The following is a 27631-nucleotide window of genomic DNA, read 5'->3' on the forward strand; positions in this document are numbered from 1 at the left end:
GTCTTGATTGCAACTCATAAATACAAAGAAAAATATCTTCAAACTGAGATTTTTATAAATACAAGAAAGTACATTGTCTTGTTTGATGAGGCGATACGATACAGAGCGATAATTGTATTTGGCTTACACCCCTTTTATTTTTTCAAAACGGTTCATCTGCAGATAGAAAAGATGACGACGAACAATTTAATTTAATCAATGGAATATCGATGATTGCCTTGAGTATCATATCGAAATAATTAATTTTTCACTTCTGATACCGATTGAAATTAGTAAGAAATAATTAATATAACGGAAAATTTGCCGTTTTTTATCAATATAAAATCGCGGTACATCCACTTTCTCTGCATAATACAAACGATCGTATTAGAAAAAATACATTGAGTTTGAAAATGTCTGCAATTTCAACTGTAGTTCTCTGCTTCTTGGTGTTCAGCACTATTGCAATTACCAGTAGCGATGCCCTAAGTAAGTTTATTTGCATTTTAATTACATTACATTTATTATTAACTTTTTTCAGAGAATAATTTATTAATATGTTCATATGTTTTGGTTTATGATCCGTTGTTTTAAATAAAAACTTAAATACTTTCAATTTTTCAGTTGTACTCTGTAGTAATACTGCAAATTGCCTTGCTCAATGCAAAACGGCAGGACATACAGCTTTTGACAAAGCAGACTGCAAATACAATGGAAAAGTCTATGCCTGTGATTGTCGTTAAAATGCTAGGAGGCGATACGTCGTTGCATCAGCTAAAAATTACCTGTTTTATGATAAATATTTTGTAGTAATCAGGTAGTAGTTGTTAACAATTTGATAGTACACCACTGTTATTTAGTTTTGTGTTGGGTATTAATATTGATAAAAATATTATTAAAACTTCATAAATTGCATTATTTTTTAAAATATCTTACATCGAACGATTTTAGAAATACTTGATTCGTCCATTATTTACCAATCTTGTATACCGTCTTGAAAGGTGCAACCGAAATCAGCCGATTAAACCCGAATTTCGCAGTAAAGTAAAATGAAACTTTTATCCTTTGCTAATACACCGATCTTCGAGAGAGAAGCAGCGAGACAAGACGTTGACAGTATTCGAAGCATCATTGAAATGTGATGCATTGTCGATTAAAGAAACAGGGAAACGCCATTTTCCTATTGTTTTAATTTAATGCTGTTTTGCGTAAATTTACCTCCTACTTGTAATTTTCATTTCATATCAAAAATAGGACGTTTTAAGTGCTTCCAACTATCTTGGGTGAACTCACTAACTTTCCCAAGTCTCTAATCCCAAAATTTTGACCCAAAAAGTCCGATTTAGGCACTGTGATATACATACGTACAGACACAGCATACCTATAACAGGCTATGAGGCCCCGAACTGGCCGCAGGTAAAATAATTACTTGAATTAAATCTCCCATTCTAGAGATTAATGATTTTAATTTCTTTCTTAGAGAGCGAAGGAGGTCCAGAAGCAGGGAACGTGGAGGAGGTGGTGGTGGAGGAGGCCGAGATAGAGGCTATGGTGGTGGATCTGGTGGTGGCGGAGGCGGAGGATCTCGTAGAAGCCAAGCTGGAAGCAATTTGAGGAAGCCTCGTTGGGATATAAGTCGTCTAGAAACATTTAAAAAAGATTTTTATGTTCCCCATCCTGCAGTATCTGAAAGGCCCTTTTATGAAGTTGATGAATGGAGGAAAGCTAAAGAAATTACATTGAAGGGAAAAAATATTCCTGATCCAGTCTTTACTTTCGAGGAAGCAGGGTAAGTCAAAATAATCTATCTGATTTGATGCTAACTTGAAAATGTATGATACATTTTTTTACGAATAAACATTTTACAAATATACTTGGACGTAATCAGTGATTCACTTGTTTGACATTAAAAGGTACAATAGAATAGAAAAACATTTGTTGAAAATCATCCACTATTTGCAAAAGGGCCCTTTCATAAGGTCAAACGAACTCAAAAAACAAATAATTAGCATCTTTATATGCTACATCTTGTTTTTTTAAATAAAGTATTTTTCCTATAACAAATTCTTGTTAATTTACTATGTAAACTATATCTGAAAAACATTGCATTGCCAAAACATAGGGTGTCAAAATTTCAAATTTTTAAACAAATTGAATGGGACATTACATACAATTGCACATGAATCACTTAGTAAAGTAATTTTAATTTCAAACAATTTTCAGTTAGGTACATTAATAGTGTAATAATACTACTGATCTTCATTCCTTCAAATATAATATTCTTTCCTTGTATAATTTAATAGATTTCCTGAATATGTTACTGAAGAATTAGACAAAGTTGGTTTCAAAGCCCCTACTCCAATTCAAGCCCAAGGCTGGCCAATAGCACTTTCAGGCAAAGACATGGTTGGAATAGCTTCCACTGGTTCAGGCAAAACATTGAGCTATATCTTGCCGGGAATCGTCCACATTAACAATCAAGCAAAATTGGTTAGGGGAGATGGCCCTATTGCTCTTATTTTAGCACCAACTCGGGAACTTGCACAGCAAATTCAACAGGTAGGCACAGTCCTACCTCCTGTATTCCAAAAATATTTACTCTTTTTTTTATCATCAAGGTAGCTACAGATTTTGGCAAGAGCTCTCGTATTCGAAATACTTGTGTATTTGGAGGGGCCCCGAAAGGGCCCCAAGCATTAGATCTGATGGATGGGGTGGAAATTGTTATTGCTACTCCAGGTCGGCTGATTGATTTTTTAGAGAGTAACAGAACCAACTTAAGGAGATGTACTTATTTGGTGTTGGACGAAGCTGATAGGATGTTAGACATGGGGTTTGAGCCTCAAATCAGGAAAATCATTGAACAAATTCGCCCTGACAGGCAATCAAGTTCTACCTTGTATTTTCCTTGGAAATTTTGATCCATTCTTTTTTAGGCAAACACTCATGTGGTCTGCAACATGGCCAAAAGAAGTTCAGCAATTGGCATCGGAATTTCTGAAAGAATACGTCCAGATTAACGTGGGTTCCTTACAACTTGCCGCGAACCACAATATTCTGCAAATTATCGACGTGTGTATGGAGTACGAAAAGGAGAACAAGTTGAGTACTCTACTGAGGGAAATCATGTCTGAGAAGGAGAACAAGACCATCATTTTCATGGAGACTAAGAGAAAAGTCGATGATATAACCAGGAAAATGAAAAGGGATGGGTAAGACCGTGTAAGTTTTATAAGTTTTCAGTGTTAAGTCAATGGTAATATTCAGCTGGCCTGCAGTGTGCATTCACGGAGATAAAACTCAGCAGGAAAGGGATTGGGTTTTGCAAGGTGGCGATATCGATATTATATAAAGGATGATGAAAAATATTTATACTATTTTATTTGCAGATTTTAGAACTGGAAAAGCACCTATTTTATGCGCAACGGACGTGGCCGCAAGGGGTTTGGGTAAGTTTTTTCTTAATTTACTTATTTGGTTTTTTTTGTTTTTTTTTTATTTTCACGGAGGTTCAATATCGACTTCATAACAATTTTAGATAAGCAGTGATTGATCTTGTTGCTTTCATCATTTGGATTTTAGAAAATTATCAAATAAGTGTAGAACAATGATATCAACCACCTTTATATTTGTTAACATTTTTATTTTAAGGTTTGAAATTTAAATGTTATGTAAATTATGGCAAAGCTCAAAAATCTGCATGTTTGGAGTTACAAGCCGGAAGTTTGGTTAAGAAAAGAAACATATAAACTTAATAATTTATGTTTGTCTATATGATTCATCATGTTGCTTAAAAATAATTAAAAAATTTACAGGTGTTATTTTTTTACTTTACGATCCTTTGCCAAGATCGATGAGTGCTATTGTAACTTTCAGACCCGTTGACGACACCCGTGAACGACACGGTGGTCTTAACGTAACCACGTGGGCCAGTCGCAAACTCATTGTTTCCGCAGTCGAAACTAAAAAGATATATTTTTTTTTGGAAACATTATTATTGTATGCTGGTACGCTCCTAGAATGTCAAGTAGCAGATAAAATCACTTGTCTAACAAACTATATGTATATATAGAGCCATATTCTTGGCCTTGCAACTTTAGTGTCAAAATTGATTATTACCTCAAAAACAGACTAGCCATAATTTACATAACCATGTAACCTACTCGTCTGTAGGTTCGGATAAAGCAATTTTCAGCCACTTTTAACGCTGCAATTTAAAGTTTACAATGGGAAACTTATTTCCTTTTAGTTTTAACTTTAAGAACAATTAAGATTTTATGAAAAAATATATGATGAGGTGTCCCAAAGTTATCGCTCATCATCAGAAAATTCGAGTTTTTGAACTTTGTCATTTTGACGTCACTTCAGGGAAGACTTCTACTCTCCAATTCCAATAATCCATCTCCAAGTTACAATAATTTTTTTTTTTTGCATCGTTTTCCTTTCCACCCTGTACGTAATATAGTTTTTAATATTTTCTCAATTGTTCCTACATTTTGAAGTGGAAGAGAATAAGTTTTTCATTGTTACTAAATGTATGAATCAATTAATTATTTTTTAAATTTTGGTATCCAAAGTTAGAATTAAAATTAGCACTGTCCGAACTGTAGACAAGCAGTTTATTTAACGTAGGGTCACTAGATCAATATACTGGCAACTCTACCAGGAAGATAATATCCATGGAAACCATTAAATAGATCAATACTCCGTCTTTATTTCAACGTTCTAATGGATATTGTTCTCCTGGTAAAATTGCTAGAACTTTGACCTATTGGCTGTAAAAATGTTAACTAGAGTAGGAAGTTTGTTAGGTAAAGAAGCTGATCGCTTAGCTAAGTAATCCAAGGCGGCCTATAATTAGTCACACTACCGACATTAAACCCAGCAAAATGTCCTCTTTTTTCAGAGGCGCACAACTTACTCGTGTGCAATTAATGTCGAAGCACGCGATCGGCATGTGTGCCTCTCGTCGGTCGACCACATATCCCGGCCATCTCTGAATAAGAGGCCAAAAAATCGGCCTGCCGCTGCCCCTTGTCGCTCTTTGTCGCCCCCTTGCGCCCTCCAGCCCTCGTTTGTCGCCGGCTGGCACGTCTCGAACGCTATCTGTCCAACTCTAAAAGTGACGGAGTCGGATACGTGAGACGACTGGCTGTGCTAGTCACTAGACCGAGGAATGTGGGAAGGGCGAGCGGCGTAGAGGGACCGCAGACAGGAGCTGTAGGCGGCCGGTTGGTCCTTTACTACGACATCGCCAACTCTTTGGCATTGTCGCGCATTTGTTCTGTACAGGTGCCCATAGGTAGGATATTGTGTTTTGCCTTCTTTTTTTCCCTCGTGGGTTTCGCTGATAATTAGTGTCGTTCCAACGGCGGAAACTGGGACGTCCAAGATGCTGTTGGAATCGACACTTAGATGTAAGGGATAAAAGTTATATAAGACACTAATATAGGCTCTACAATAATGATATGACAAATGCCTTCGTTCAGTTTAAAGTAAAATTCTGATAACCTTTCTTAAGACTATTTATTTTATCAAATTTTCCATCATTATCTAGAAACATGGATTTCTTATGGCATTAGAGAATTATTCCTCGTATGATCAAATATAATAATATTAGTACATTTTTAATTAATAGCTAAATATTTGGATATTTTGGTCCATCACAATTGGAACACTGAGAAATTGATCAAACAACGAGTTATAAAAAACGAACTACTCTTTGTTCCTTGTTAGAAAAAAATATTGTTCTCCTATATTGTAGAAAATGCATCATAGACTTAGAAAAAATCTGGTTTTTTTTACGAACGACATTAAGAAATTTTCGTGAACTCACATAACAAACAATGCTGACTAGTTTTGATCTCTAAAGAGACCAGAATATTACCCTCATTGTTTCAGGTAAATATATTCGTAAGTCTTACTTTATTCTGGTATAAATTAACTTTAAACTGAACCACGACAAAACAATATATAAAAACGTTTCATATATCTGGCACGTTAATTTCGCAATTTGTTTCTCAAGTATCTCAAGTTTTGCTATATTCTACATTTTGTGTTGTCTCCGTATTTGTATTGCTTATACAGGGTGTTCCGAAATTAGGTTAAAAGGTTTTGACAGCGCATTTTGTGTCTAAAGTGAGTGCAAAAAGTTTATATATTCGTTTATGTAAAAGCTTCGTTATTGACGTAAAGAGTGGTCAGATGAAAAACCCTACGTCTTGACTAGCTTATATAAAATTACTAATTAGGAACCTAAACCTCAAACACATCCTAATTTAGGCTCAACATTACAGACGTTGAAGACGTAAAGTTCGTTATCAATTATGACTATCCATGCAACTCAGAAGACTACGTACACCGCATTGGTCGTACCGGAAGATCTCAAAGAACAGGCACAGCTTACACCTTCTTTACCCCTCAAAATTCTAATAAAGCTGCTGATCTAGTGTCTGTTTTGAAAGAGGCAAAGCAAGTCATCAATCCAAAGCTGCAAGAAATGTCCGAGAACTCCGGATACGGAGGTGGGAGAGGAGGTAAATGCATTTTTTATTTGTTAGAATATTTATGAACTTGTTGAAATAGGTCGTTGGCGTAGAGGTGGAGGTAGTGGAAGCGGAGGTGGATTTGGAATGGGAGGAGGCCGTATGGGTCGGGGAGATGAAAATTCTTCTTATTCGCCGAGTCAGCGCAAACCTCGTAGAGATAGGGAACGGAGTCGTTCAAGGGAGCATAGGCGCAGAAGATCTTATTCGGATAGTAGCAGCAGCTCTAGTACCAGGTAAATTTCAAATTTTGTGGTTTCATACATTTGTTTTTGTTCTTTTTCAGTCGATCCCGATCAAGAAGTCCTCCTACAGGAAAAAAACCTCGGTCGCCCTCTAAATATGGATCAAATCAGTCAAAACCTACACCGACTAACAATATTCAACAACAATCCGAAGAAGTAGCTCAGCAGCAAATGCAGCAACAAGTCTTAGAGCAAATTGCGGCATTCAAGAATCGTATACAAAATCAACAAAGTCGTCAAGCGGCGATTAAGAAGCAAATTCAGAATAACCAGATGCAAAATCGGGCACCGCAGGTGAGCAGTCAGCAGCAGAATCATCAAACAACACATCAGTCGAATATGGGGCAAGGGGCCGGGATGCTTAATCAACCCTATCAACATGTAAGGAACGCAGGTTAATGTAATACTTTACTTTGTAAATCACACGTTTTCCTTCTCATTTACAGCATAATCAAGCGGCATCTGGAAATCATATATCACCATCATCAATGGCAGTATCACTGAAACTTACACAACCTCCTCCTCCGCCGCCGCCAGCAACTTCCCAAAGCTCTTCTTCGAATATGATGAACTACCAAACACATTATCCACCTCCCGGAACACAAGGATATCCGGTAAGTCTGGAAATGTCTGTCTTGTTATTAAATATTACTATTGAAAGTAAATGTTCGTAGTTAACTCAGTTTAATATGGAAATACTTTTAGTCTATGCAACACAATACAATAAACATCAACCTTCATATTTTTTGTTTTAATCATTTTAGGGCTACCATATGCCTCCTGGTTTTGTCTTTGGCGCCCCACCCCCACCACCGCCGCCTACCACGCAGGAAAATTCAACGTCGTCAATGTATAACGCGTCTTTATATTTCAACGCATTCGCTCCACCGCCTCCGCCGCCTCAGTAAGCGTCGAAAAATCAGACATATTATATCGTTAAAAATATTAATACGTAAGGGTAACAATTGTCTGTTATGTGAATTTAACATTTGTCATTAAAAGTAGCTTTCCTTTTTTGTAAATATTTTTTTCCATTCTAAGATTTGGAGGTCTTTATAACATTCTTCGTAAATATAAGTTGAGTCTTACGTAGAGTTTATGTAAAAATAAATTGACATTATAATTATATAATAAATTATTTGTCTCAATAAAACTAAATAGAATCAAACAGACCACGTATTTTTTCACATTTGCAGGTTGTCATGTATACAGGGCTATTTACATGGCTTAGTAGCCATGTAAATAGTGAAAGAGCGAACCTAAGACTATGTATTGACATTCTGAAAAATATGGATATTATGTCTTTAATAACTACAGAAATATGCAATTTTAAAATTGGTCATTACAGAGGCATGTTTTTAATTCAAGGTCAAATATCTCAAAAACGGTCAGAACTAAGTATAGAACATTATACAGAAAATGCACCTAAAATATTATGTAGAATCTAAAAATAAAATAATATACTGAGGGTTCCATTTGAAATAAGCAAGTTATAGCTATTTCCGGCTAAACCGGAAGTAACAGCAAGTTGAAAATATTTTAAAAAAATAGTATATGTCGAACTTAACTCCAAAATTTCAAATTCGTATCACTTTTAGATCCTAGTAAACTTCTAATGAACGGGTTGGGTGAATAACCCTGTATAGGAAGAGGCTTGACATTTTTGTTGGTCAATGCCAAGGTACTGAGATGAAAATGACCGCGAATTATAACTGATTCAGCCAAATTATTTTGTAAAAGCGGGCTGTTTCAAATTTCACATTTTCTGAAAAAAATGGGAAATAAAATGGAAGTTTTAAATGCGGGATCACAAATAGGATGAACGAAAATCGACTTCCTCAACATACAAATACAAGTACGGTAATTTCATAGTCACAATGAATTTTTGGCCAACGATCATGTTTCTGGTAAAGAAAGGCGCATTACTAAAAGATCGAAGAGGAAAAAGAAATGGAGAATACCAAAGAGGGAGTTGTACCAAACGATAATTTTCTTCGTTCCTCAAACCATTCTAGTTTTGCAATTATCACGGATTATCACTATGGGGTGTTTTAAACCGTAATTAATTAAGCCGCACTAATGCACTTCTAACCTTGTATAAATAGTCGCATTTGCACTCAGTGCATGAGTAGAATGCTTATAGAGCATATGTGAAGTACGAAAATACCTCTTAAAGTTACACGCGTATCTGTCAATGTCAAATGATCATAAACTTCCGTCAAATCCATATATTAGACTCAGACTGTCTGTCAGCTGTTTATCCGCCATCATCGATACGGAAATATCTGTTTTTTCTTTTCCGTTTTCCTCAAAGTGAAGGGCCTTTGAGAGAAATCGGTCTTCATCCTCCAGTCTAGAAGGGAAATCCGCCATCCAAGATGACCACGGGAATGCCGGAACTCGGGTCAAAAATCAGCCTCATCTCAAAAGCCGATATTCGATACGAAGGTCGGCTATTTACCGTTGATCCCCAAGAGTGTACGATAGCTTTGGCGTCCGGTAAGTAGAAAAGTTTTTAACAGGATTTTTCAATTTTTTTACTCATTGGGTCCTAAATTGTGTGGATCGGGGGTGATTTTCACCCATATTTTGCAAATCTAAAATCCAAGAGCTTGTATTTGAAATTGGTCAGTTTTTTGTTCACTGAATTTTGAGGAATGTCAAATTGATTTTGTCTCTTCCATGAATAATTTTTGATTATGTACTGTAATTACATCGCTTCTTTGCAATTGGGCTGATTTGAAGGCGAATAGAGGGCATAAAACTGATTTGCCATTCAAGGGACTACAGAAAATGCTGTTCATTGAATTATTTCAGTTTAAAAAAATATTAAAAAATGGCTGCTTCTTTGTTTTTTTTGTTGTTCAAAAAGAAATGGAATTTAGGAATATCAACCCAAAAGTTAAAACATTTTTTCTTTACAGTGCGATCATTTGGTACTGAAAACCGGGATGCCCAATTTCCAGTTCCAGCCCAAAACCAAGTGTATGATTACATTCTTTTCCGGGGCTCTGATATCAAAGATATCCGGATTGTGAACAATGTGGCACCTCATCCACAGCCCCTTAATGACCCTGCCATTATGCAGCTATCGGTACCTCCTTCTTTGGGTGGCCAATCATTCCAGCAGCATCCAATATTGGGGCACATGACCCATCCACCTTATGGATCCTTCATGCCAATGGGGGGTCTAACAACAGGAGCTGCACAAGGCCTTCCAGGAAACATTAGGTCTGGATCGTCTGCTGGCGGCGATTCCAAGCCAAGTGAGTTGATAATTTCTCCCCCTGGGGGCTCAGCGAATGTTGGAGCGCCGCCTCCTTTACTATCTCCTCCGCCTCCTGCAGGGGAGCCGCCAAGGCCGATTAATGATCTTTCTGGTAATGAATATGTTTTATTTGCTTTTGATGCTGCCTGCTTGCTGCTTTTGCTTTTTGTATGGTTTAAGTGAGTAACACGATTAGAGTTTTTATTAGTTGCAGCAGTTTTATACCTAATTGCATTGAAAATTTGTAATTTTCATACATGTTTATTATTCAATAGCATTTAGAGCTTGTGATATGCTCAGAATCTAGCTAATCAGAATGATTGATTATTCTGCTTTGTTGGTTCCTTGCAAGTTTTGTCTGGTAGATTGCGTGACAGTAAATTTGTGTCTGTTAAGCTAGCTTTGTCATTTTATTGATTTTATACTGAGATTCAGTTATATAAGCATTTTATGACAAAAGTAGGCAGTACATTTAGAGAAACAAACATTAGTATTTCTACATTTTTATTTTTTCAAGTTGTTTCTTCATGAGTTTAAAAGATCTTAAAATTTTTTGAGAAATACACCACAAAATTGAAGTGTAAGAATATAATCAATCAGTTTTTAAGGCTTCACAATGTTTGTAATGATATGTTCCATTTGAAGTTTGATTGACTTGGGAGAATTCATCACCCAAAATCTATATGTTATTTAGCAGCATTTAACAGTTGACAATAGAAGATTTTTGGAATTTGTTGTAATTATACAGATTTTAATTTTGTGCATATAATAATTCCTTGCCTTTGGGAATTCACCTTTTTGCATTATTATAGTTTAATGTGTACTCTTATTTTCAACAATATTTTGGATCATGTGTTCCCCAAATATAACATTTTTTGGATGGGTAATAAAACTCATTTATACAGGGTTTTCTTTACATCTATAAATTTATTGTATTTTTTTTTACCAACTTTTTAATTAACTTAACTTTTTGTTAGTACATATCTTCTATATAGCCCCATAAGAATTCTAGAGGTCTCAAATTAGATTCGGTTCTAGATTTTATTGGCGGTGGGGCAGCCAGTCGCAGCACTACACCTGCATCAATTGGATCTCGTAAATCTATATCTGTTGATCAGGGCACTCAGGCTGGAACTAGCCAACAGCGGGTAAGGATGATGTATTAATGAGTAGTTGTCAAAGCATTTTTAAATCTATAAAGTATGAAATTATTGTCATTTCAAATTTGAAATCGTAAAATAATGAAACAATCTGTAAGAATGACCATCAAAAATGTAAATGTGATAAATATTGTCCCAAACAAGCTAATTGGATGTAACCCAAAATATATACTAGAAAACGATAGGTCTTTTTGGAAGTGATAATCTAGATGGGAATCCAGTATAGACTGAATTCCATTGTCCAATCTAGATATAAATTCAATATACAGTTTATTTTGTTATGTTAGGTGTGATAATTTTTTTTAACCTGTAGGGGTGTCCTTAGCTTGTGATAAATTGGAGTACACATTCAGAATAGTAAAACTAGGCCAAAGTGCTCTGCTATTACTCTGAGTTTGTAACAAATTCAAGTATAGGTATTCAGGAACAACTGTTTAATCTATTTTTATTTTGTTAAAATTTGTAAACTGAGTAATTCAATGAAGGTAATTATTTTCATTATGCAACTAATACGAATTGAAAACCGTTTAGTCACAGGGTTTATTAATTAAAACTCCAGTTTAATTTATCAACGTTAGAAAAAGAAATTTCCTAAACTGCTGTTATCCAATAATAGCAGAGAATCTTAAAAATATGCATGTGGATCCGACATCTTAATTCATCGCTTGATATTGCTTTTCAGGATGGCAACAGGAGACAAGTGAAACCCATCCAACCGCCTAGGGGTCAAAATCAGCAACAGCAGCATTTGAGACCTAGATCCAGGGAACGCAGGGATTCTCAAAATCGGCCCGATAACCAAAGTCAAGGCCGACCACAGACTAGAGGCAGGCCGTATCAGCAACAAAACAATCAGGGTGGTTATCAAAACCATCAGGGCGGCTACCAGAACAACCAGGGAGGCTATCAAAACTACAATCGAGGCGGCGGTGGATGGCCCAACTCGAATATGCGAGGCGTGCCCAGAGGCAGGGGAAGACCGAGAGGTGCACCATTCAGGCCTGGAGCGGGTGCAGTGGGTCAAACGACCAACAATAAGAAGTCTACTCTCAAGTTTGATAGCGAATACGACTTTGAACAGGCGAATACCGAATTTGAAGAGTTGAGAAGCAAGCTGGCGAAGGTGAAATTGGACGATGCCGGCAGTTCGAAATCCGAGGTAGTAAATGGAGCTGTTGGTGGCGGTCCCGAAGCGGAGAAAAAGGATGATTCCGGCAATGAGACGGGAGCTGGAGAGACTGAACAAGAGGAGGATCATGAGGTGTGTAGTTTTTTGGCGTGGGGTTTAATTTCGATTCTACAAAGTCGTACTTCCCCAAATATTTACCACATTTCCAGATTCAAAAAGATGACAAAAACTTCATATTTTTTATTGTTCATCATTAATTGCTTCACTATACATTTTCCAAAGTAGACTGGGAATATACTGCCATAAAAACATTAGCAACCATTTAGGGATATACAACATCCTGTATTGGCATACATATTCATATTGGGTGATCCCCTCTTTGTACCTTATTCAACTCATTTGAAACACTTGTCTTTTACAATAAGTTTGTATTAATATTAGTCTTCTTTTTTTTGTAGATATTCTATGACAAAGCTAAGTCCTTCTTTGACAAGATATCGTGTGAGGCAGTGGAACGTGCCAAGGGTAAAATGCAGAAGACTGATTGGCGCCAAGAAAGGAAACTTAATTCTGAGACATTCGGCGTAGCAGCTACAAGGAGGGGAAGGTAAAAATAATACAGTTACCACTCATTGTTCCCAATAATTTAATATTTGACTGTTTGTTTAGCTACCGTGGACGTGGGGGTTTCCGAGGAGGGTTTCGTGGGGGATATCGCGGCTACAACAGATACCCTCAGCAGCGCAGGTCCAGTGACCAACCAACAAATCAACAGAACCAGCAACCAGGTAAGATTATTGTTTCTATCAATATTCCGTATATTTACAAAGAAATTTCGGTGAATCGTTGTACTTCGTAAAAAAATTTGGTTAGCCTTTTTTCATTTATATCAAGAAGTCGATTCCGGAACCATTTTCACACCTCTCACAGCAGAGGAGGCGATAGCTAATAAGCACGATCAATCTAAAGGAATGGATAAAAATGACGTTGAAGTACATGAAACGAACCCCGAGAATGCGGATAGTAAAAGGGAGGAATCGAAGATTAAAGACGGCTTAATCGTCGAGGAGAAAGCGCCCATCGAAGAGGCGCTGCCTGCTAAAAAAATTGATCAAATCGCGGCGGCCGACCCTCCGGCATGCGTAGGTCAGGTGAATACGATATATCGATGGTTCAGTTTGGAGAATTTGTTTGTTTCGTTGGTACTCGAATCGGTTGCGGAGCGGGTGAAGATTGTTTGAAATATGTGCGGGGTGTCCCAAATTCAGTTTTTTAACATGGGAATTTTAGGAACCATGTAGAATTGAAACAAAATTGAATACACAACATATATCATATATAAAATTCCTTGCAAATGTGAGAAATTTTATATTTGCGAAATTCTTAGTCCTTTAAAAAAGTGAATTGAAGAATAGTAGAATTAATATCAAAACCGAATTAAACTTTGAACTAAATTTCTAATTACGTCGGTCCTGTGGACATGCTAAAATTTACCTGTATACTTAAAAAAATAACAGTCTGAATGTCTCCTTTGAATTTTTAAACCACCAATTTATTTTATTCCGATTTTTTGCTCCCATCGTTCTCTTCCTGTGTGTAGGACCATCCAACGGTGTCTCTCTTCACACGGAATGGCTCCACTGTACGTACCTAAGACTCACTTTCACTTACTAAATATCAGCTGCATTAATGACAAATGTCACAATTACACAACTCAAAAGAACATTCGATTATTCTGAATTATTTTATTCCGTATTTTCAAAAAAATAAATTAACAAAATTCTTAACTTGGGCACTGAAAATCAAAGTTATGTAAATTCTTTTGAGATTAAGTAAGATGAGAAAATTAAATTGTATTCCTCCTGTACGATTCAACGAATAATTGAGCGAGACGTTAAAATAAACACGATTACTATGGAATAAAAGGTTTTAGTATCTTTAATGATTTTTGAGAGATCTCTATACTGAGAGTCAATTTGGGGTACCCTGTGCAATGTTATACATTTACGAAATATTCTTATTTTCTTATTGTTTTAATGCATACTTTAAACTAGTGCGACTAATATTTTTTAACTTTTAATAGTGTTAGACTTATTTCAAATAATTCTTCTCACCTTTATTGTCTGTAAAAGGAAATCGAATTTCTGTTACGTCAATTTGTGTTTATTTTGGTGGAAGAGAGTTTTTTGTTTTGTTAATTTACAAATAGAGATTTATTTTGACCAATTTATAGTTGGTCTATATGGGAAACTAACAATAACAAGTTCAGAATAGTGTCGAATGATTAATTGCTCAAATTTGAATTTATTATAAAGTTAAAAGAACTTTCTTCTAACCATGCAGACATAGAAACATTCCCTTAAAATTCGGAAAAATTTGAGCATTTATGAGTCGATTTGCATGCATTATACTAAACCAGTTTGTTCCGCCGGTGGACATGTCCGTGGATATTTTGTTTCTCTACAAAAATACTATCTCGAAGTTTGACGGTTTAGTTGGTATTTATATTTAATGCCATTAGTGTTTCAGATAAACTGCATCACATGGGGATTATGGTAAAATATACAAAATATTTTAAATTATAAGAAAAATGCTCGTTTTTATTACTAATATTTTAATTATTTATCTTTAATTATAGTCCTTTCCATTATACAGGATGTTCCTAAATATCATGTATGTACATGCAGAAGGAAGCGATTCCTCAGCTTATTTCATGACTAAAAGTTCATATAAACATAGATACGCAAACGCTTCGTTACCTACCGACACGGCGTTCAAAAAAAAAAAAAAAAAGTAAATACCGTTGATCAATTACGAAATCGAACATTAGGTACATTTGAAACCGTAAGAAATATTCCGGGGTATTCAAAACAGTATGGGCATTAAGTGAGAAGGGCGGACGCATGTGTAAGCGTTGGAGGAGGTCACTTCCGACAAATTTTGGAATGTGATTTCCTTGTTAAGGTTATTATTATTATTATTATTTAGATTATTCATAGCCTAAACGCAACCAGCTTTAAGGCAATACATCACAAAAGTCAGGATTCCGGTGAAACGGTAACAGGTACAAAAAATATCAAGGAAGACTTTTGGTCCATAAATAACTACCTCCATCCCGCGGCGGTTCTCATTTTCCAATTTTTTTTATTGAATTACGATGCGAAAATATTTTTTTCGATTTATCGAAAACGATGAAAAGTATAAATTTGGTCAATGGATGGATTTTGTTGATTCTTATGACCAATGTTTCCAGGATGATCGCTCAAACCATTTCCATAATCCCTATGTAACATACGTTTTCTGGAGCACTTTGTATGGTTCAGGAAAACTCATCTAAAAGTAATTCTACGTTTACAGTAAAACCATGATCTGACGAAATCTACAAGGCTTCACTGACACAGGAGTCTGGACAAGAAGAAACTGCCTGGTTGACGACTAAATAATAAACAAAAACGTCTTCGCATAGAATTGTACCAGTTGACTGTGATCCACCATTAAAAATTAGGTAAAATCGTCCAGCGCAAGAGCCTTTCTTGTGTTCTATAACTTCCTGGTGTCAGTATTAATCGTAGGATACGTGTACCTTAAGTGATAAATAATATTTCTTATTTTATATAAAAAATAAAACCCGATAGGGCCTGCGTCGGCTTAAATATTAGTATATTTTTTACTGCTATTGGAGATAAATCTTTAATTTTTTTTTACTTTGTAGTTAAAGGATGGTTGAGAATCATCTGGATGTAATTTAGTTTTCTGCCGGGATTTTCTTTATTACACATATATTATTTTTTTTGCAATGGTTCGACTAGGATTGGTAACTATGGAGAGATTTAAGTTCAGTTCATTTAGGTCCCGTACTCTTGTTGTAATTTATTGAATACAGTTATTATTGTTAAATGCATAAGTGAACTTCATAATAAAGACTAATTAAAAATTGTGTGATGAAATTTCAGCCTTTTACTTTTTCATAAATGATTCATTAACTGCTTATCATAGCAACATAAGATTGTCCCAAATAAGATGAAGGCACTTCCAGCTAAAACTTCTAAAGTAACTATGAATACCTAGATTATTAACATTGACCAAAGTAACTTACTCTTAGTGGGAAGTTTTTCCTCTAGATATGAACCACCAACTGCAGTAAATATAAAAGTCAATGAATTAGCTAAAGGCACTGACAAAGTTAAATCCGTATTTTGTAAAGTAAAAAAATACAGCACAGATCCAAGCTGATTGACTGTCATTGGAGCAACATACTGAAAGTTTTGGACTTACAAAGGAGTTTGAAGTAATTGGTAATATATTACATACTTCAAGATGGGTTAGCAAATACTTTATCTCAAGACGAAGTTGAGTGATTGCAGACTTGGCTTTAATCTCTTTTATGGCTGTGGAGTTTTTTTTAATTATAGGGTTTGTGAGGCCCCATAAGGCTGCTACACAGATTAATGCATCTGGAATATAAATAAGAGAACTAAATTATCCAAGATTAATTATTTAAGATAGATTATTTCTGTACCATCCACCACCAACTAATGCTTTGGTTTGTTTTCGTAGTTTTTGTAGAAATGATCTTACTAAAAGTTGCAAGGAGTTTGAAAAACTGGGTCTTGGGCCGAATTATTAATATGCTGTTAACTTTAACACTAAGCTCATTTCCATTGAAACCAGAAATCTGACTAATACCATGGTCTATTTTAACGTTTTTATTGTAATTAGCGTGCAGAAAAGTGACAACACGTTAATTTGACCTTTGGTTTCCATGCCATAATTATCAACATAATCTAACATTTTTCATCATAATGATAAAACTTACATATGTCCAACATTTTGACAAGCTTCCTTATTTATTGAATTTAAAATGTTAATGGTTTCTCCAGTTCTAAGATTCTCAAATTATCCATTCTATTCTGTGATGCATGTAGTTTTCGAAGAAGTATTTCATCACGGTCAGAGACCTGGAAGCATGAAGAAAAGTCAAAAGTGCACCCTCATTACTCTTTCAGTTGTAAACAAAAACCCCTAAACGAACCTTTTTTGACAGCTCAATCGTTCAAGTCTGACAGGTATGATTGCCAAATTTGAATTTGACAATGAGTTGTTTTGTTATTTATCACAAAAATGGAGGAGGAGGTTGGAGAGTACCCTGTACACAAAGCAGTTTTTGATAACGATTTAAAGAAATTATCCAAATATTTAAGGAAGTACGATGTGGCAACTAAAGATAAACATGGTAAGTTTTCAAACATCCCCTTAATTTCATTTCAGTCCTAGAAAATCGGAATTAAAAACATTTGAATCCACCCTTTAAAACTTACTAAAAATCACTTTTTAAACACTTCTTGGTTCTTGGGTATGATTTGAAAATCTAGAAAACTTTCATGTATAACGTTATGCCCTACTTTCTTCTATCCATGGTTATTCCTATGCAATAATTTTTTTAGGAAATACGGGGCTTCATCTCGCAGTTATGTTGGGAAGAAAAGGTAGGTACTTATTCTAGTCATTACACATGCTTATATCTGAGTAACATCTCCTATCTGATCCTAATCTAACAGTATAATTATTAAAATTAATTAACTCAACTCTAATAACACAGAATGTGTGCAGCTCCTTTTAAATCATGATGCTCCAGTGAAGGTAAAAAATGGCTTAGGATGGACAGTTTTGGCTGAGGCAGTTAGCTATGGGCATCGTCCGACAAGTATATATTTTTCATTTATCTGAATCAAATAACATTTAATTGAACAACTTTTATTTAGTTGTGTCTTTGGTGCGTAAATTCCGCCAACAATCCAAAGAACAAATGGAGCAGAGGAGGCCAAATCTTGTGGCAGCTTTAAATAAGATTGACAGTTTTTATATGGAGTTAAAGTGGGATTTTCAAAGTTGGGGTAGGTTTTTTTTTCTGCCATAAAATATTTCCTGAGCATAATGTTTTGTAGTTCCTTTGGTTTCAAGAATACTTCCTTCAGATGTTTGTAAAATTTATAAATGTGGTGCCAACATCAGACTTGACACAACATTAGTAGATTTTTCTGACATGAGGTGGGAAAGGGGGGACATTTCCTTTATATTTCGTGGGGATGCTGATCCTACTGAAAGTCTTACTGTAATGGATAATGTGGGGCAGTTGTTTCAAAGAGTTAGATATGAGGTACTATTAGGTTTGTTTCAAATAAAAGTTGATTAATAATGTGACTTTAGGAAAATGAAATGGAAATAGAGGATGAAGTTAATCTTTTGATGTCCACTGATATATTGGCAGCCCAGATCTCAACAAAAAAAATATCATTTAGTAGGGCTCAGAGTGGATGGATATTTAGGGAAGATAGAAAAGTATGATTATTTTTGAGACAGGTACATGAATTTTAGTTAACGTGGAGATATTGTTTAGGAATTAGTTTCTGGTCAGTATGATGCAGAACTCTACACAGTTCATGGTTTAAGCTTAGAGAGTAGGAAAAGGAGAGAGCATTTGTCTTCAGATGATTTGGAGAAAAATAAGGCTCTTTTGCAGCACTTCACCAAAGGCACTTATAATGTGTATAATGAGGTATGATGGCTAATTTTTGTGCTGCAAATTAGTGACTGTAAATAGGTTTTTTTGGTTATAGAATATAAGAAGGACAAGCCTAACTCCTCCCCCAGAGAAAAATATATCATGGGATGAATATATAAATGCTGAAGTCAATAATTATCCTAGACTAGGCCGAGATCTTGTTTACAAAGAATCTTCAAAGCATTTTAAAGCTACAGTAGCCATGGTAAATAAAGTTTGTGGAACATGAAAACATTTGAGACATTTAATAAGGGATAAACCACTGAGAAATATTTCATATACCACTTTACCTAAATTAAAATTTTTTGTATTTGTTCTGTGTTTCTACTGCTCTGATTGAATTTCCTCAGACTACTCTTACCCTTCGTACACCAAACTTCCTTAGTGGTTTTTCTCTCAAATTTTTAACGTTCTTCAGTTGTACAACTTTTCAGAGCAACGATTTTCCCCTGTCTGTAGAAATGCTCCTAAATGTCTTGGAAGTAATAGCACCCTTTAAGCACTTCTCAAAATTGCGCGATTTTATCAATACGAAGCTGCCTTCGGGCTTCCCAGTGAAAATCGAGCTCCCTATTTTGCCCACAGTAACGGCCAAAATTACATTCCAAGAGTTTGAATTCCGAAACAATATATCTCCATCTATATTTGAGGTGCCTCGGATGTATCAAGAAGACCCTTCAAGGTATACTTTGGATTTTGTTTTTATATCGTTTTACATTAAATCTGTAGGTTTCCCGACTTATGACGCCCTGAACTGACCAGCTGCTTCCAGCTCCATTTCGAGCCCAAACCGCAGTTCCTGTCGGCCCACGAACGCGGCCGAATCCACCCTAAAGGACGTTTGAGGGTTAAAAACGTTCCTGCCAATCAAAAGCCCTACGACGGGACATCCGTTATACTCCTAGAGATGCCCATGCTCTTCACTTTGGGCAGCGTCTATGGAGCCAGCTGCTTGGTCTATGTCGAGTAAGTGGAACTTTTTGACGGCCTGCCATTACTTCTGTCCGCTTATTTGTTCTGTTTCAAAACTTAATTATCTATAAAATTGTCTAAGGTGACAAGAAAAAAAAGTGTTACAAGAGGAGTATGGTGAGGTTGTTATAGATAATGTGAGTTTGCTTCTTCGTTTAAACAAGAGTGGTCTTGAAAACAGGATTAGTTGATTTAGAGTTAAGTTATAAAAAATATTTCAAAGTTTGTTATGGATTTTTCTAGGCTCTTTTAGTTGGCTCTTCGACTTGAAAGTCAATTGTGTTACTTAAAGCGGTTAATCGGGAAAATGTACCCCTTTGGCTCATTATTTACGTTTTGCAAGAAATAAAAAATTCACATTGATGTTGAATTTCTATCGAAAACGTGTTTGTTATTTAGCTACATAGTCAAAAACTAAATGTGTCTGAATTTGAATTTGTCCCCCAATCCCGGTGCCTGTAGCTTCTTATGTTAATATAAAGACATATCAAAAATTTTCTCTGTTTATAGTGTCTATGTTTTTAGTTATATCTAAACTAGTCAATACTTCCTACACTCATAATTTACACCGATTCTTTCTGGCCAAACATACAATCAACGTGCCGCCCTAGTGTGTGTCGACATTGTCTTTGCTGTGTGTTTTTGAGTTTTTTGAATTTACAATGAATGGCTCTAGTATACAAGTATACTATTAGGATTATTAACATAAAAATACATTGTAAAACGGACTGTAATATTGTAAATAGAGCTTTAATATTTAATGTTTTTAGTTTATTTGAAAAGGAATTTAAACGAAAGTAAGTGTACTTGCACATTATATATTTTATGTATATACAAGAAATTATCTATTTCTTATGAAAAAGCATCCCTAAAATATCTTTGGCTGCTTCAACTAACGGATTTGAGTTTTCCTTATTTCCCCCTGAAGGAGTAACAGTAAGGAAGCCGGTTGATATAATTTCAGCAGTCTTTTCTGGACATTTATACATTTCATTGATTTTCGTTAAATCGCCTTTGCTGAACCCATCTCGCTGGCCCATTTTCTCCGCTTTTGATCCGTCCTAATATTTTTTATTTAGAAAGTTACCTTGTATCGAGAAATACAAACCTTGGGAATAATCGTTTTCTGCCCATTTACAGAAAACGCAGTACTGGAATAGTGCATCACCGACCTGTAATCATATGGTACCCCAAACCCTGTAGTTTTAGCTATGTCCGCCTTATCAAAATTATTTTCATGACCTAAAATAAACATTTTCATTTTGTAATTGCCAAGATTGATGGTCTAATAACCTTTTCGAATATTTGACCAAGCAATAGACACAAAATCGTCCCTTTCGAATCTGTTTTGTTCATGCAAAAAGCCAGCAGCGTGCATTAGTTCGTGGACCGGGGTCCCCACCTTGTAGGTACACGAAGGGCTCTGCAAATTTACCTCTTGTTTACCCCCAATACGGCCCACACTAGACCAACATCCTGTGTTTGTGTTTACTATGGAAACGTAGTCGGTGTCTGCAGATGTACGTTTGCGAAACCTTTTTGAAAGTAAGGAATATCAATTGTTAAATATTCCTATATGTAAAATGCATGTTAGTTTAACAATTTTCTGGTGAGAAACTACTCCCCCTATTTCTTACTTTAGACAAGTATATTTATGATACAGGGACATAGCCCTATTGATCGTATTCAAGCTATCTATGTCGAAATATCCATTTATGGAATAAGGAATTACACCATCGGGCCATCTGTAAAAGTATCAAACGATTTAACGTTAATTTTTATGGTAAGAATTATAATGACCTGGCACTTTCCGCTATAAGCCCATTTCTCCCCCTCTTGGGAAACAGAATATCTCCTTCGGCATACTCTCCCAATTCTTCTGGATTTACATCAGAAGTGACATTCCAGTTTTCTAAAATTTTACCTGTTTCTGTACTTGGTTGTCTATAATTTATAACTATTGTCATCTAATTTCGAAAAAAGGAAAGTGTCTACCTAAAAACTCTATCTCCCAAATAGGACAAATCTAACATTTCCTCATCATTATCGTCTTTATTAAGTGGAATCAAATACACTGACATCACTGAGTAACTTGCAATAATAAGCAATGCACATGCACATTTTTTATCCATCTTCAAAATGACTATAAGAACCACTTGCCTTTGACAATAATTCACCCATATAAGACGGTTTTATATTTCGGCAACTACTGTGTATAAATGTAGATGTTTCTGTTATCTGAAGAAATTTGAATTTAAAAGTACCTCCAAGCATAAAATTTTTATTTGGTGCAATAGAATGCTAAAATCGCACTATCATACCAATGGGTTGAATTTATTACATATGTAATCTATATGATTTTACTTAGTTGCTACTGCGACCTGGTAAAAATTAACTATTTGGGACACCCTTGTGTAAGTATGGATTAGATTTGTTTGGACTGGATCTAGCAAAATAACTTTCATAAATATTCAATGTGTTTGCTTTAAAATATAATTTTTTTGCTGTTTTATGACCAAAATTTAATATACTTTTTGAAAAAATGTGAATACAGATTTTCGAGATATCAATATTTAAATTTTGAATAATAGTAAAAAAATATTTTGGTATCTACTACACTGATTTTCACAAAATATCTTTGTATCCACTTTGGATACTTTACGGTCTCAGAAACGTCGAAATATACAATATTGTGATACATCGTTGAATTGTGGGTATAAAGTACATTTCTCTGTAAAAAAGGTGTACTTCACAGGTGTCACTCCAACTGTTTCCAGATATTTCTAGTTTAATTATTTTATGCACTTTTAAATTCCTGATTTGTAATATCTGCTTCAAACGGAAATCGGACGGAATATTATATCTACCAAAGCAGTGGAAAAAAAATGATACACGACTGTTTGCCATTCCTAAGTAATTTACGAGAAAGTAAAGCACGGGTTGATTTAAAAAAAAAACTAACAGAGACAGATTCCTTCTACTGCACAATCTTCTGTTTTGCTACTGACACCTAGATAGCGCCCCAAGAAAAAAAATTATAGTTATCTTTCAAGAAAAATGACTACCCAAATGCAAATGGCGTCAGATCGACATTTTTGACGAAACAGTGGAAGCTTTATTAATTCACTCTGTCCGCTTGCTTCGCTCACGTGTTAAAATATAGATTATTAATGGTCTTCATTAACACACTTGCTTGGGAAATAACAATTTCACCATGATTCACCACACATAAAGAATAATAATAAATAAAAAAGTAGTTAAAAAAATTCTTGCTGCTTCAAAAATAAAATAAATAGTATGTAACTTACAAACAATAGACCTTAACAAGACTGGTTAAAAGAGCATTACTTCTTTGCTAGAATTAAACTATCGGACAGAATTCTTTAATATAAATGGCCAAAGTCAACTTTGATGTGTGTCCATTATTAAAACCCCTTTAGCGTCTTTTAATCTCACCCTCCCATTGGCATACACAGTTTCTACAGTTCCGTCTTTATGTAAAGTGCGAATTGTTCCATCTGGATATTCTCTCCTCTGAAATATACAATCAAAAGGTAATACAATTTCTAGAAAAATTCGGTCGTCAGACAGTTTAGTCGGTTGAAATAACGACAAGCGTGAGTGCGCACATTCATTGATGTGACTAATCTATCGGGCGACAGAGCCCTTAAGCACCTTATATTCTTCAGTGTGTATTTCTCGTTGTCCATTGGGCAATAAGATTATCTGCTCTCCTTGTAGATTTTTTACAGTTTTCCTGCCATCAGGGAAACGTTGCTCTTCGGTACCATCCGCATTTATAATCCTCAAAGTGCCGTCAGGAAATACCACTTCAGTTCGGCCGTCTGTGTGTTTGGTGCACTTATGCCCACTATATTTTTTACATGAAAAGTGTACATAAATATTTCATCAAACTTACTCTTTAAATTCCATCACTTCAGTACCATCTGGGTATTGAACATGCCATGAATCAGCAAGAGCATAGTGATACCTGCAAATTACTGTTAACATTCGATAGGAGATTACCGGATTTCAATTACTTAATTATTTGGTCGTTTAATGAAGTTTCCTTCGTGTCTCCGTTAAAATATTTCATCTTTTTTATCTTTCCATCAGCGGATATTGTCTTAAGATTACCATTACTATATACTACTTCTATTGAACCATCTGGCAAAGTCCTTTCAGTCTTTCCTAAAATTCTGAATGAACACAAATCATTTGTAAGAGATTTGAGAGGTTTTACCGAGATTTGTAGAACAGTTAACACTTCTGGGACTCGTAATATTTTCGAAAGTGGTTTCGTATTGTTGCTCGATTGATAGACTACTGAATGGAGTGTCGTTTAAAGTTTTCTCAGAGATAGAAGTGTCTTTATTTAATTTAGCTGGAATGGGTTTTCGATTGTCCTGAAACAAATAGGTTTTGAGGCTTTGAGCATAGCAGCGAAATGGGGCTAAAAATAGCTCATTAAGGTTCAAGCTTAGAAATTGATTTAATAAATGGTTTTTCTTCAGGATTAAACATGTGGAAAATCTACTATTCCAAGCTTGAAATTAATCCTGGTGGAATTTAAAATAAGATTGAGACAGTAAACAAGAAAACATATTTCACAGACTTGTAAACTAGACTAAACCCAATTTGATAAATTGAAAAAATCAGACGGAAACCTTACTGTAATTGTCTTATTCCTCTGGTTATCCTTTTCACAAAGGTTATTGATATTAAAACGTGTCTCTCCTTCAAAACATTCTTCTTCCTCCATATTTCCATTTCCAGACTTATTAATTTGCTTTTTCAACGTCTCCTCTGTCAACTTGGACAAATTTTTGTTAATTTCGTGTAGCATTTTAACTTCTTGTGGCCTGCGAGTGTACTTTTGACTGGCACTGAAACTTGGAATTATTTTTTCGCAAGGTGCATTCCTTACCACATACGTCAATTTGGCATTTTCTTTCTGTAATTTTTCAACTGTGCTGCGCAGTTCGTTCAGTTCTTTTTCCTGTTGTTTTATTTGAGTACGCAAGCGAGCCTGAGTAGCCCCATTTTTGCTGTCTTTAAGTTTTACTAATTCTTTCACATCGGCCAGCTCTTGCTTAAGATTAGTGATTTCTTCGCGTTCTTTTTTAGTAGGGCGACTTTGAGCTTCTTTCACGTAACTGTAAAGTTTAATTGTAAAATAATATAAGATGTGAGTTGTCTAAAAGAGACTTACGTTTCAAAGTAATATTTTTCTTTTGCAAATTTCGCGCGTTCGGTATTTATATCCATTTTTAATTTTTCCAATTTTTCCTCATGGTCGCCTTCGTTTTTCCTAATAGTTTTCTGAAGTTTTTCGCATTCCCTTTGAAGTTCTTTCAAATTCGATTTTAGACGGACATTGTCGTATTCTGTTTGCATACACTGTTCATTTTTAATTGAATATTTAGACCTGAGAAATTACATATCTTGTGAATTACATATATTCCATAGGCGCAATAGAGCGTGGAGAGTTATAAATTAGGGAACGAGAAAAATCATAACCACAAATTCAGTTACACCATGAAAAAATCGTAATGCTGAATAATGAAATTGTTTCTATTTCCAAACTGTTCTCGCTTCATCAAACAAAAACATTGTAAGGGGTAGTGGCAATCGCTGTTCTGGAAAAACCTAGCTGAAATGTGTAATATACACATTGAAGGGTCAGTCTTTCTTTAGTTGAAATACATACTTTTAGCCCTCCTATTAGAGTTCATAAACTATTTCTACCCAAAACAATCACTTCCTTACCTCAATTCTTCACAACCCTTGCATCCTGCTTCCCTTAGAGTTTCGTCCAATTTCGAATCATTAAAACTTGTATTAACACCAATGTCAATCTTCTTAAAGCTCTCACTTTGCCCTGTGGTCTCATACTCTGTATAATTTTCGCTCAAACTAGGCGATCCCGACGACCACCGGGTGTTCTCATCTGAAAAACTCGTACTGGCAGAGATCGTCTCTTCCATCCGTTTCTCCAACAAATCTACAAATATCTTTAAGTGCAAATTTTCTATAATAAGCTAAACTCTACCTTGTTCAACATTACATAATTTGAGCAGGAACTGTTGAAGGACGTTAGTTTTAGCGGATACTTCTCTGAGCTTCATTTGAATGGTTTCTGGGATATATTTAGACACCATTCTGTCATCTACAATGCTTACTTCTTGAGATTCGTCAATTAAAGGTTTTTCTTTCTGAGGAGTACTGGCCAATAAGTTCATTACACTGGCATTTGTAGAACAAAAGGAGCTGTTGTTCGCCCTCTTTTCTAAAGCCTCAAATAGTTTCAGCTCTTTTTCTAGTCTCAATTCTTCAAGACTGAAATCACTTATTTGTGGAATTATTTTGGGGGCCTTAATTCCAGCAAGATTATCTCTAAAAATACATATTAAAAAAGTTTTGAGCACATGTATTTAATTGCATACGGTATATCATTGCAGACTAGGGCATTCTTCGTTTCAAAATCTTGATGAAAAAAATGTGGCTTCACCAAATCAATCTCAGACTCACCTACAAGAGCTATTTATTACATCTGTCAAAAACTTAAAAAGGGAAAATATTATATATTTATACCTGCAACTTGTTTGTTATTGGATGTTTTAAATAACGGTTCATTTGTCATGTTGTTATTCCCAGGAGGTGCAAATTGTTTGCCCTCAGGGCTTAAGGTCTTTCTAAATTCATCATAATTTTCCAAACTCTCACTTTCACTTTCCGAATTGATGGTAAGTTTATTGAAACCATTCTTCTTTCCATAAGATTTTTCACTATCTTCAAAAACTTGCCTCCAAGTCCCTTGAGACTTAACAAAGTCTGGTAATTCCAAAGGACTTAAGTCTACTTCTTGATAATACAAAGGCATTGATTTCTTTAAAATGCCTCTAGGAGTTTTGGATTGATTAATTTTTGAGAATGCTAGAAAAAGATATGAAGTTTAATTGAAAGTAAATTTTTGGATTTTGGTTAAAATAATCTAATCCATGGAAAATTTTAAACTTTTTGAAAATTTCTATGCAATTGTGGTGTGGTACTAATTAAAATAAATATCTCCAAATCCCAAGGCAATCATCAGTTATGAATATTTGGCAAGATTTAGAAGTAACTTCCATAGCCTGCCATAGCCATCCTAATACTACAATTTCAACTTTTACTTTGATAACTTACTATTTCCTTTTTTCTTTCCCAAGGTCCCAGCATTTCCTTTATTGACATGTGTTGGTGTTGGAGCCATCCTAAAACGTGCCAAACCCTGCCCTTTTCTCAGAAAAGGCCTTATCTGTTTTGTATTAATTTTTACAGAAGCATCTTCCACCACTTGTTCAAATGATTTTGCAAGTGAAACCTTTCTGTTGTCCCATTCATCGGAACCAATCCCCGTCTGCTCTCTAGAATGGAAATTAGAGCTATGGTTCAGTGAAAGGTTTTCTCTGATCATTTACCTTGGAGATGAAGACTTCTTTTGAGATTGTTGAAGTAGATTCTCAAAGCTTCCTTGCCACTGCTTTAATTCTTGTAGTTTTGCTAACCTCAGAGAGGGAAGAATAGCCATTGTTTCTAGATAGTTATATAGACATTATTCACGTATAATTTTGAAATAATAAAGTACTGAGAAAGAAAAATGTTTATTTTGGCTTTTTGAATTTTTAGAACGTTAGAAACGTTTGACAGTTGTGTGATATGTAAGGTTAGGAGTTCTAAGGCGCTTTTGAATCTTCCTTACTATTTTTACTCTTTTGTTTAGAACGGTTTT

The 27631-nt window shown here is 35.2% G+C and overlaps 6 protein-coding genes across 12 annotated transcripts; 3 read left to right on the forward strand and 3 right to left on the reverse strand.

Annotated features, from left to right (window-relative positions):
* The first annotated feature begins 1237 nt into the window (after window positions 1-1237).
* LOC136409272 (uncharacterized) lies at window positions 1238-7791 on the forward strand. Its single transcript, XM_066390682.1, has 12 exons — window positions 1238-1395; window positions 1460-1768; window positions 2283-2538; window positions 2598-2860; window positions 2916-3191; window positions 3247-3308; window positions 3369-3428; window positions 6276-6515; window positions 6565-6760; window positions 6811-7150; window positions 7216-7383; window positions 7534-7791. Exons 1-12 carry the CDS (start codon window positions 1373-1375, stop codon window positions 7675-7677), a joined length of 2337 nt encoding a protein of 778 aa, XP_066246779.1. The 5' UTR covers window positions 1238-1372; the 3' UTR covers window positions 7678-7791.
* A 1211-nt stretch (window positions 7792-9002) lies between these two features.
* On the forward strand, window positions 9003-16273 carry tral (trailer hitch). 7 transcript variants are annotated; one of them, XM_066390660.1, is made up of 8 exons: window positions 9003-9268; window positions 9694-10149; window positions 11076-11185; window positions 11880-12458; window positions 12785-12933; window positions 12996-13114; window positions 13200-13477; window positions 15684-16273. In XM_066390660.1, the coding sequence occupies exons 1-8, from the start codon at window positions 9148-9150 to the stop codon at window positions 15684-15686; spliced, it is 1815 nt and encodes a 604-aa protein (XP_066246757.1). In that variant the 5' UTR covers window positions 9003-9147; the 3' UTR covers window positions 15687-16273. The 7 variants fall into 7 exon arrangements, with proteins under 7 accessions (XP_066246757.1, XP_066246756.1, XP_066246759.1 ...); XM_066390659.1 differs by having other exon boundaries at window positions 13200-13472; XM_066390662.1 differs by having other exon boundaries at window positions 13224-13472.
* Window positions 16171-17264, reverse strand: LOC136409265 (transmembrane protein 234 homolog). The gene is made up of 4 exons (XM_066390667.1): window positions 17143-17264; window positions 16638-16780; window positions 16423-16582; window positions 16171-16371 (listed from the first exon to the last, which is right to left on the reverse strand). The coding sequence occupies exons 1-4, from the start codon at window positions 17153-17155 to the stop codon at window positions 16292-16294; spliced, it is 396 nt and encodes a 131-aa protein (XP_066246764.1). The 5' UTR covers window positions 17156-17264; the 3' UTR covers window positions 16171-16291.
* A 151-nt stretch (window positions 17265-17415) lies between these two features.
* On the forward strand, window positions 17416-20621 carry LOC136409138 (ankyrin repeat domain-containing protein 13C). The gene is made up of 10 exons (XM_066390465.1): window positions 17416-17559; window positions 17771-17812; window positions 17926-18030; window positions 18089-18220; window positions 18272-18483; window positions 18534-18665; window positions 18724-18882; window positions 18944-19093; window positions 19323-19570; window positions 19618-20621. The coding sequence occupies exons 1-10, from the start codon at window positions 17448-17450 to the stop codon at window positions 19631-19633; spliced, it is 1308 nt and encodes a 435-aa protein (XP_066246562.1). The 5' UTR covers window positions 17416-17447; the 3' UTR covers window positions 19634-20621.
* A 19-nt stretch (window positions 20622-20640) lies between these two features.
* On the reverse strand, window positions 20641-22274 carry LOC136409140 (hatching enzyme 1.2-like). Its single transcript, XM_066390467.1, has 6 exons — window positions 21856-22274; window positions 21661-21804; window positions 21498-21605; window positions 21154-21395; window positions 20969-21102; window positions 20641-20921 (listed from the first exon to the last, which is right to left on the reverse strand). The coding sequence occupies exons 1-6, from the start codon at window positions 21990-21992 to the stop codon at window positions 20706-20708; spliced, it is 981 nt and encodes a 326-aa protein (XP_066246564.1). The 5' UTR covers window positions 21993-22274; the 3' UTR covers window positions 20641-20705.
* Window positions 22275-23119: 845 nt separating this feature from the next.
* On the reverse strand, window positions 23120-27435 carry Sas-4 (spindle assembly abnormal 4). The gene is made up of 14 exons (XM_066390459.1): window positions 27321-27435; window positions 27046-27266; window positions 26455-26796; window positions 26307-26391; window positions 25913-26256; window positions 25630-25864; window positions 25073-25288; window positions 24795-25016; window positions 24533-24746; window positions 24104-24266; window positions 23901-24051; window positions 23780-23851; window positions 23536-23731; window positions 23120-23394 (listed from the first exon to the last, which is right to left on the reverse strand). Exons 1-14 carry the CDS (start codon window positions 27428-27430, stop codon window positions 23263-23265), a joined length of 2703 nt encoding a protein of 900 aa, XP_066246556.1. The 5' UTR covers window positions 27431-27435; the 3' UTR covers window positions 23120-23262.
* Between the last annotated feature and the right edge of the window lie 196 nt (window positions 27436-27631).

This window comes from Euwallacea similis, chromosome 5, assembly GCF_039881205.1.
Source record: "Euwallacea similis isolate ESF13 chromosome 5, ESF131.1, whole genome shotgun sequence".
Taxonomy (NCBI): domain Eukaryota; kingdom Metazoa; phylum Arthropoda; class Insecta; order Coleoptera; family Curculionidae; genus Euwallacea; species Euwallacea similis.

Coding starts and splice junctions, on each gene's coding strand:
- LOC136409272 (XM_066390682.1), top strand. CDS start 1,373: ATGAGGCCCCGAACTGGCCGCAG. Junction 3,192..3,246: donor AGGAAAATGAAAAGGGATGG/GTAAGACCGTGT, acceptor GGTAATATTCAG/CTGGCCTGCAGTGTGCATTC. Junction 3,309..3,368: donor AAGGGATTGGGTTTTGCAAG/GTGGCGATATCG, acceptor TTTTATTTGCAG/ATTTTAGAACTGGAAAAGCA.
- tral (XM_066390659.1), top strand. CDS start 9,148: ATGACCACGGGAATGCCGGAACTCGGGTCAAAAATCAGCCTCATCTCA. Junction 12,459..12,784: donor AACAAGAGGAGGATCATGAG/GTGTGTAGTTTT, acceptor TTTTTTTTGTAG/ATATTCTATGACAAAGCTAA. Junction 13,115..13,199: donor TCAACAGAACCAGCAACCAG/GTAAGATTATTG, acceptor AAATTTGGTTAG/CCTTTTTTCATTTATATCAA.
- LOC136409265 (XM_066390667.1), bottom strand. Junction 16,583..16,637: donor ATTTGCTAACCCATCTTGAA/GTATGTAATATA, acceptor CAAAACTTTCAG/TATGTTGCTCCAATGACAGT. Junction 16,372..16,422: donor GGAAAAACTTCCCACTAAGA/GTAAGTTACTTT, acceptor TAGTTACTTTAG/AAGTTTTAGCTGGAAGTGCC.
- LOC136409138 (XM_066390465.1), top strand. CDS start 17,448: ATGGAGGAGGAGGTTGGAGAGTACCCTGTACACAAAGCAGTTTTTGAT. Junction 18,221..18,271: donor GTGGGATTTTCAAAGTTGGG/GTAGGTTTTTTT, acceptor AATGTTTTGTAG/TTCCTTTGGTTTCAAGAATA. Junction 18,484..18,533: donor TTCAAAGAGTTAGATATGAG/GTACTATTAGGT, acceptor ATGTGACTTTAG/GAAAATGAAATGGAAATAGA.
- LOC136409140 (XM_066390467.1), bottom strand. CDS start 21,992: ATGGATAAAAAATGTGCATGTGCATTGCTTATTATTGCAAGTTACTCA. Junction 21,606..21,660: donor CTTATAGCGGAAAGTGCCAG/GTCATTATAATT, acceptor ATACTTTTACAG/ATGGCCCGATGGTGTAATTC. Junction 21,396..21,497: donor CATAAATATACTTGTCTAAA/GTAAGAAATAGG, acceptor ACTTTCAAAAAG/GTTTCGCAAACGTACATCTG.
- Sas-4 (XM_066390459.1), bottom strand. CDS start 27,430: ATGGCTATTCTTCCCTCTCTGAGGTTAGCAAAACTACAAGAATTAAAG. Junction 26,257..26,306: donor CTAGTCTGCAATGATATACC/GTATGCAATTAA, acceptor ATGTATTTTTAG/AGATAATCTTGCTGGAATTA. Junction 24,052..24,103: donor TAACTGTTCTACAAATCTCG/GTAAAACCTCTC, acceptor TCAGAATTTTAG/GAAAGACTGAAAGGACTTTG.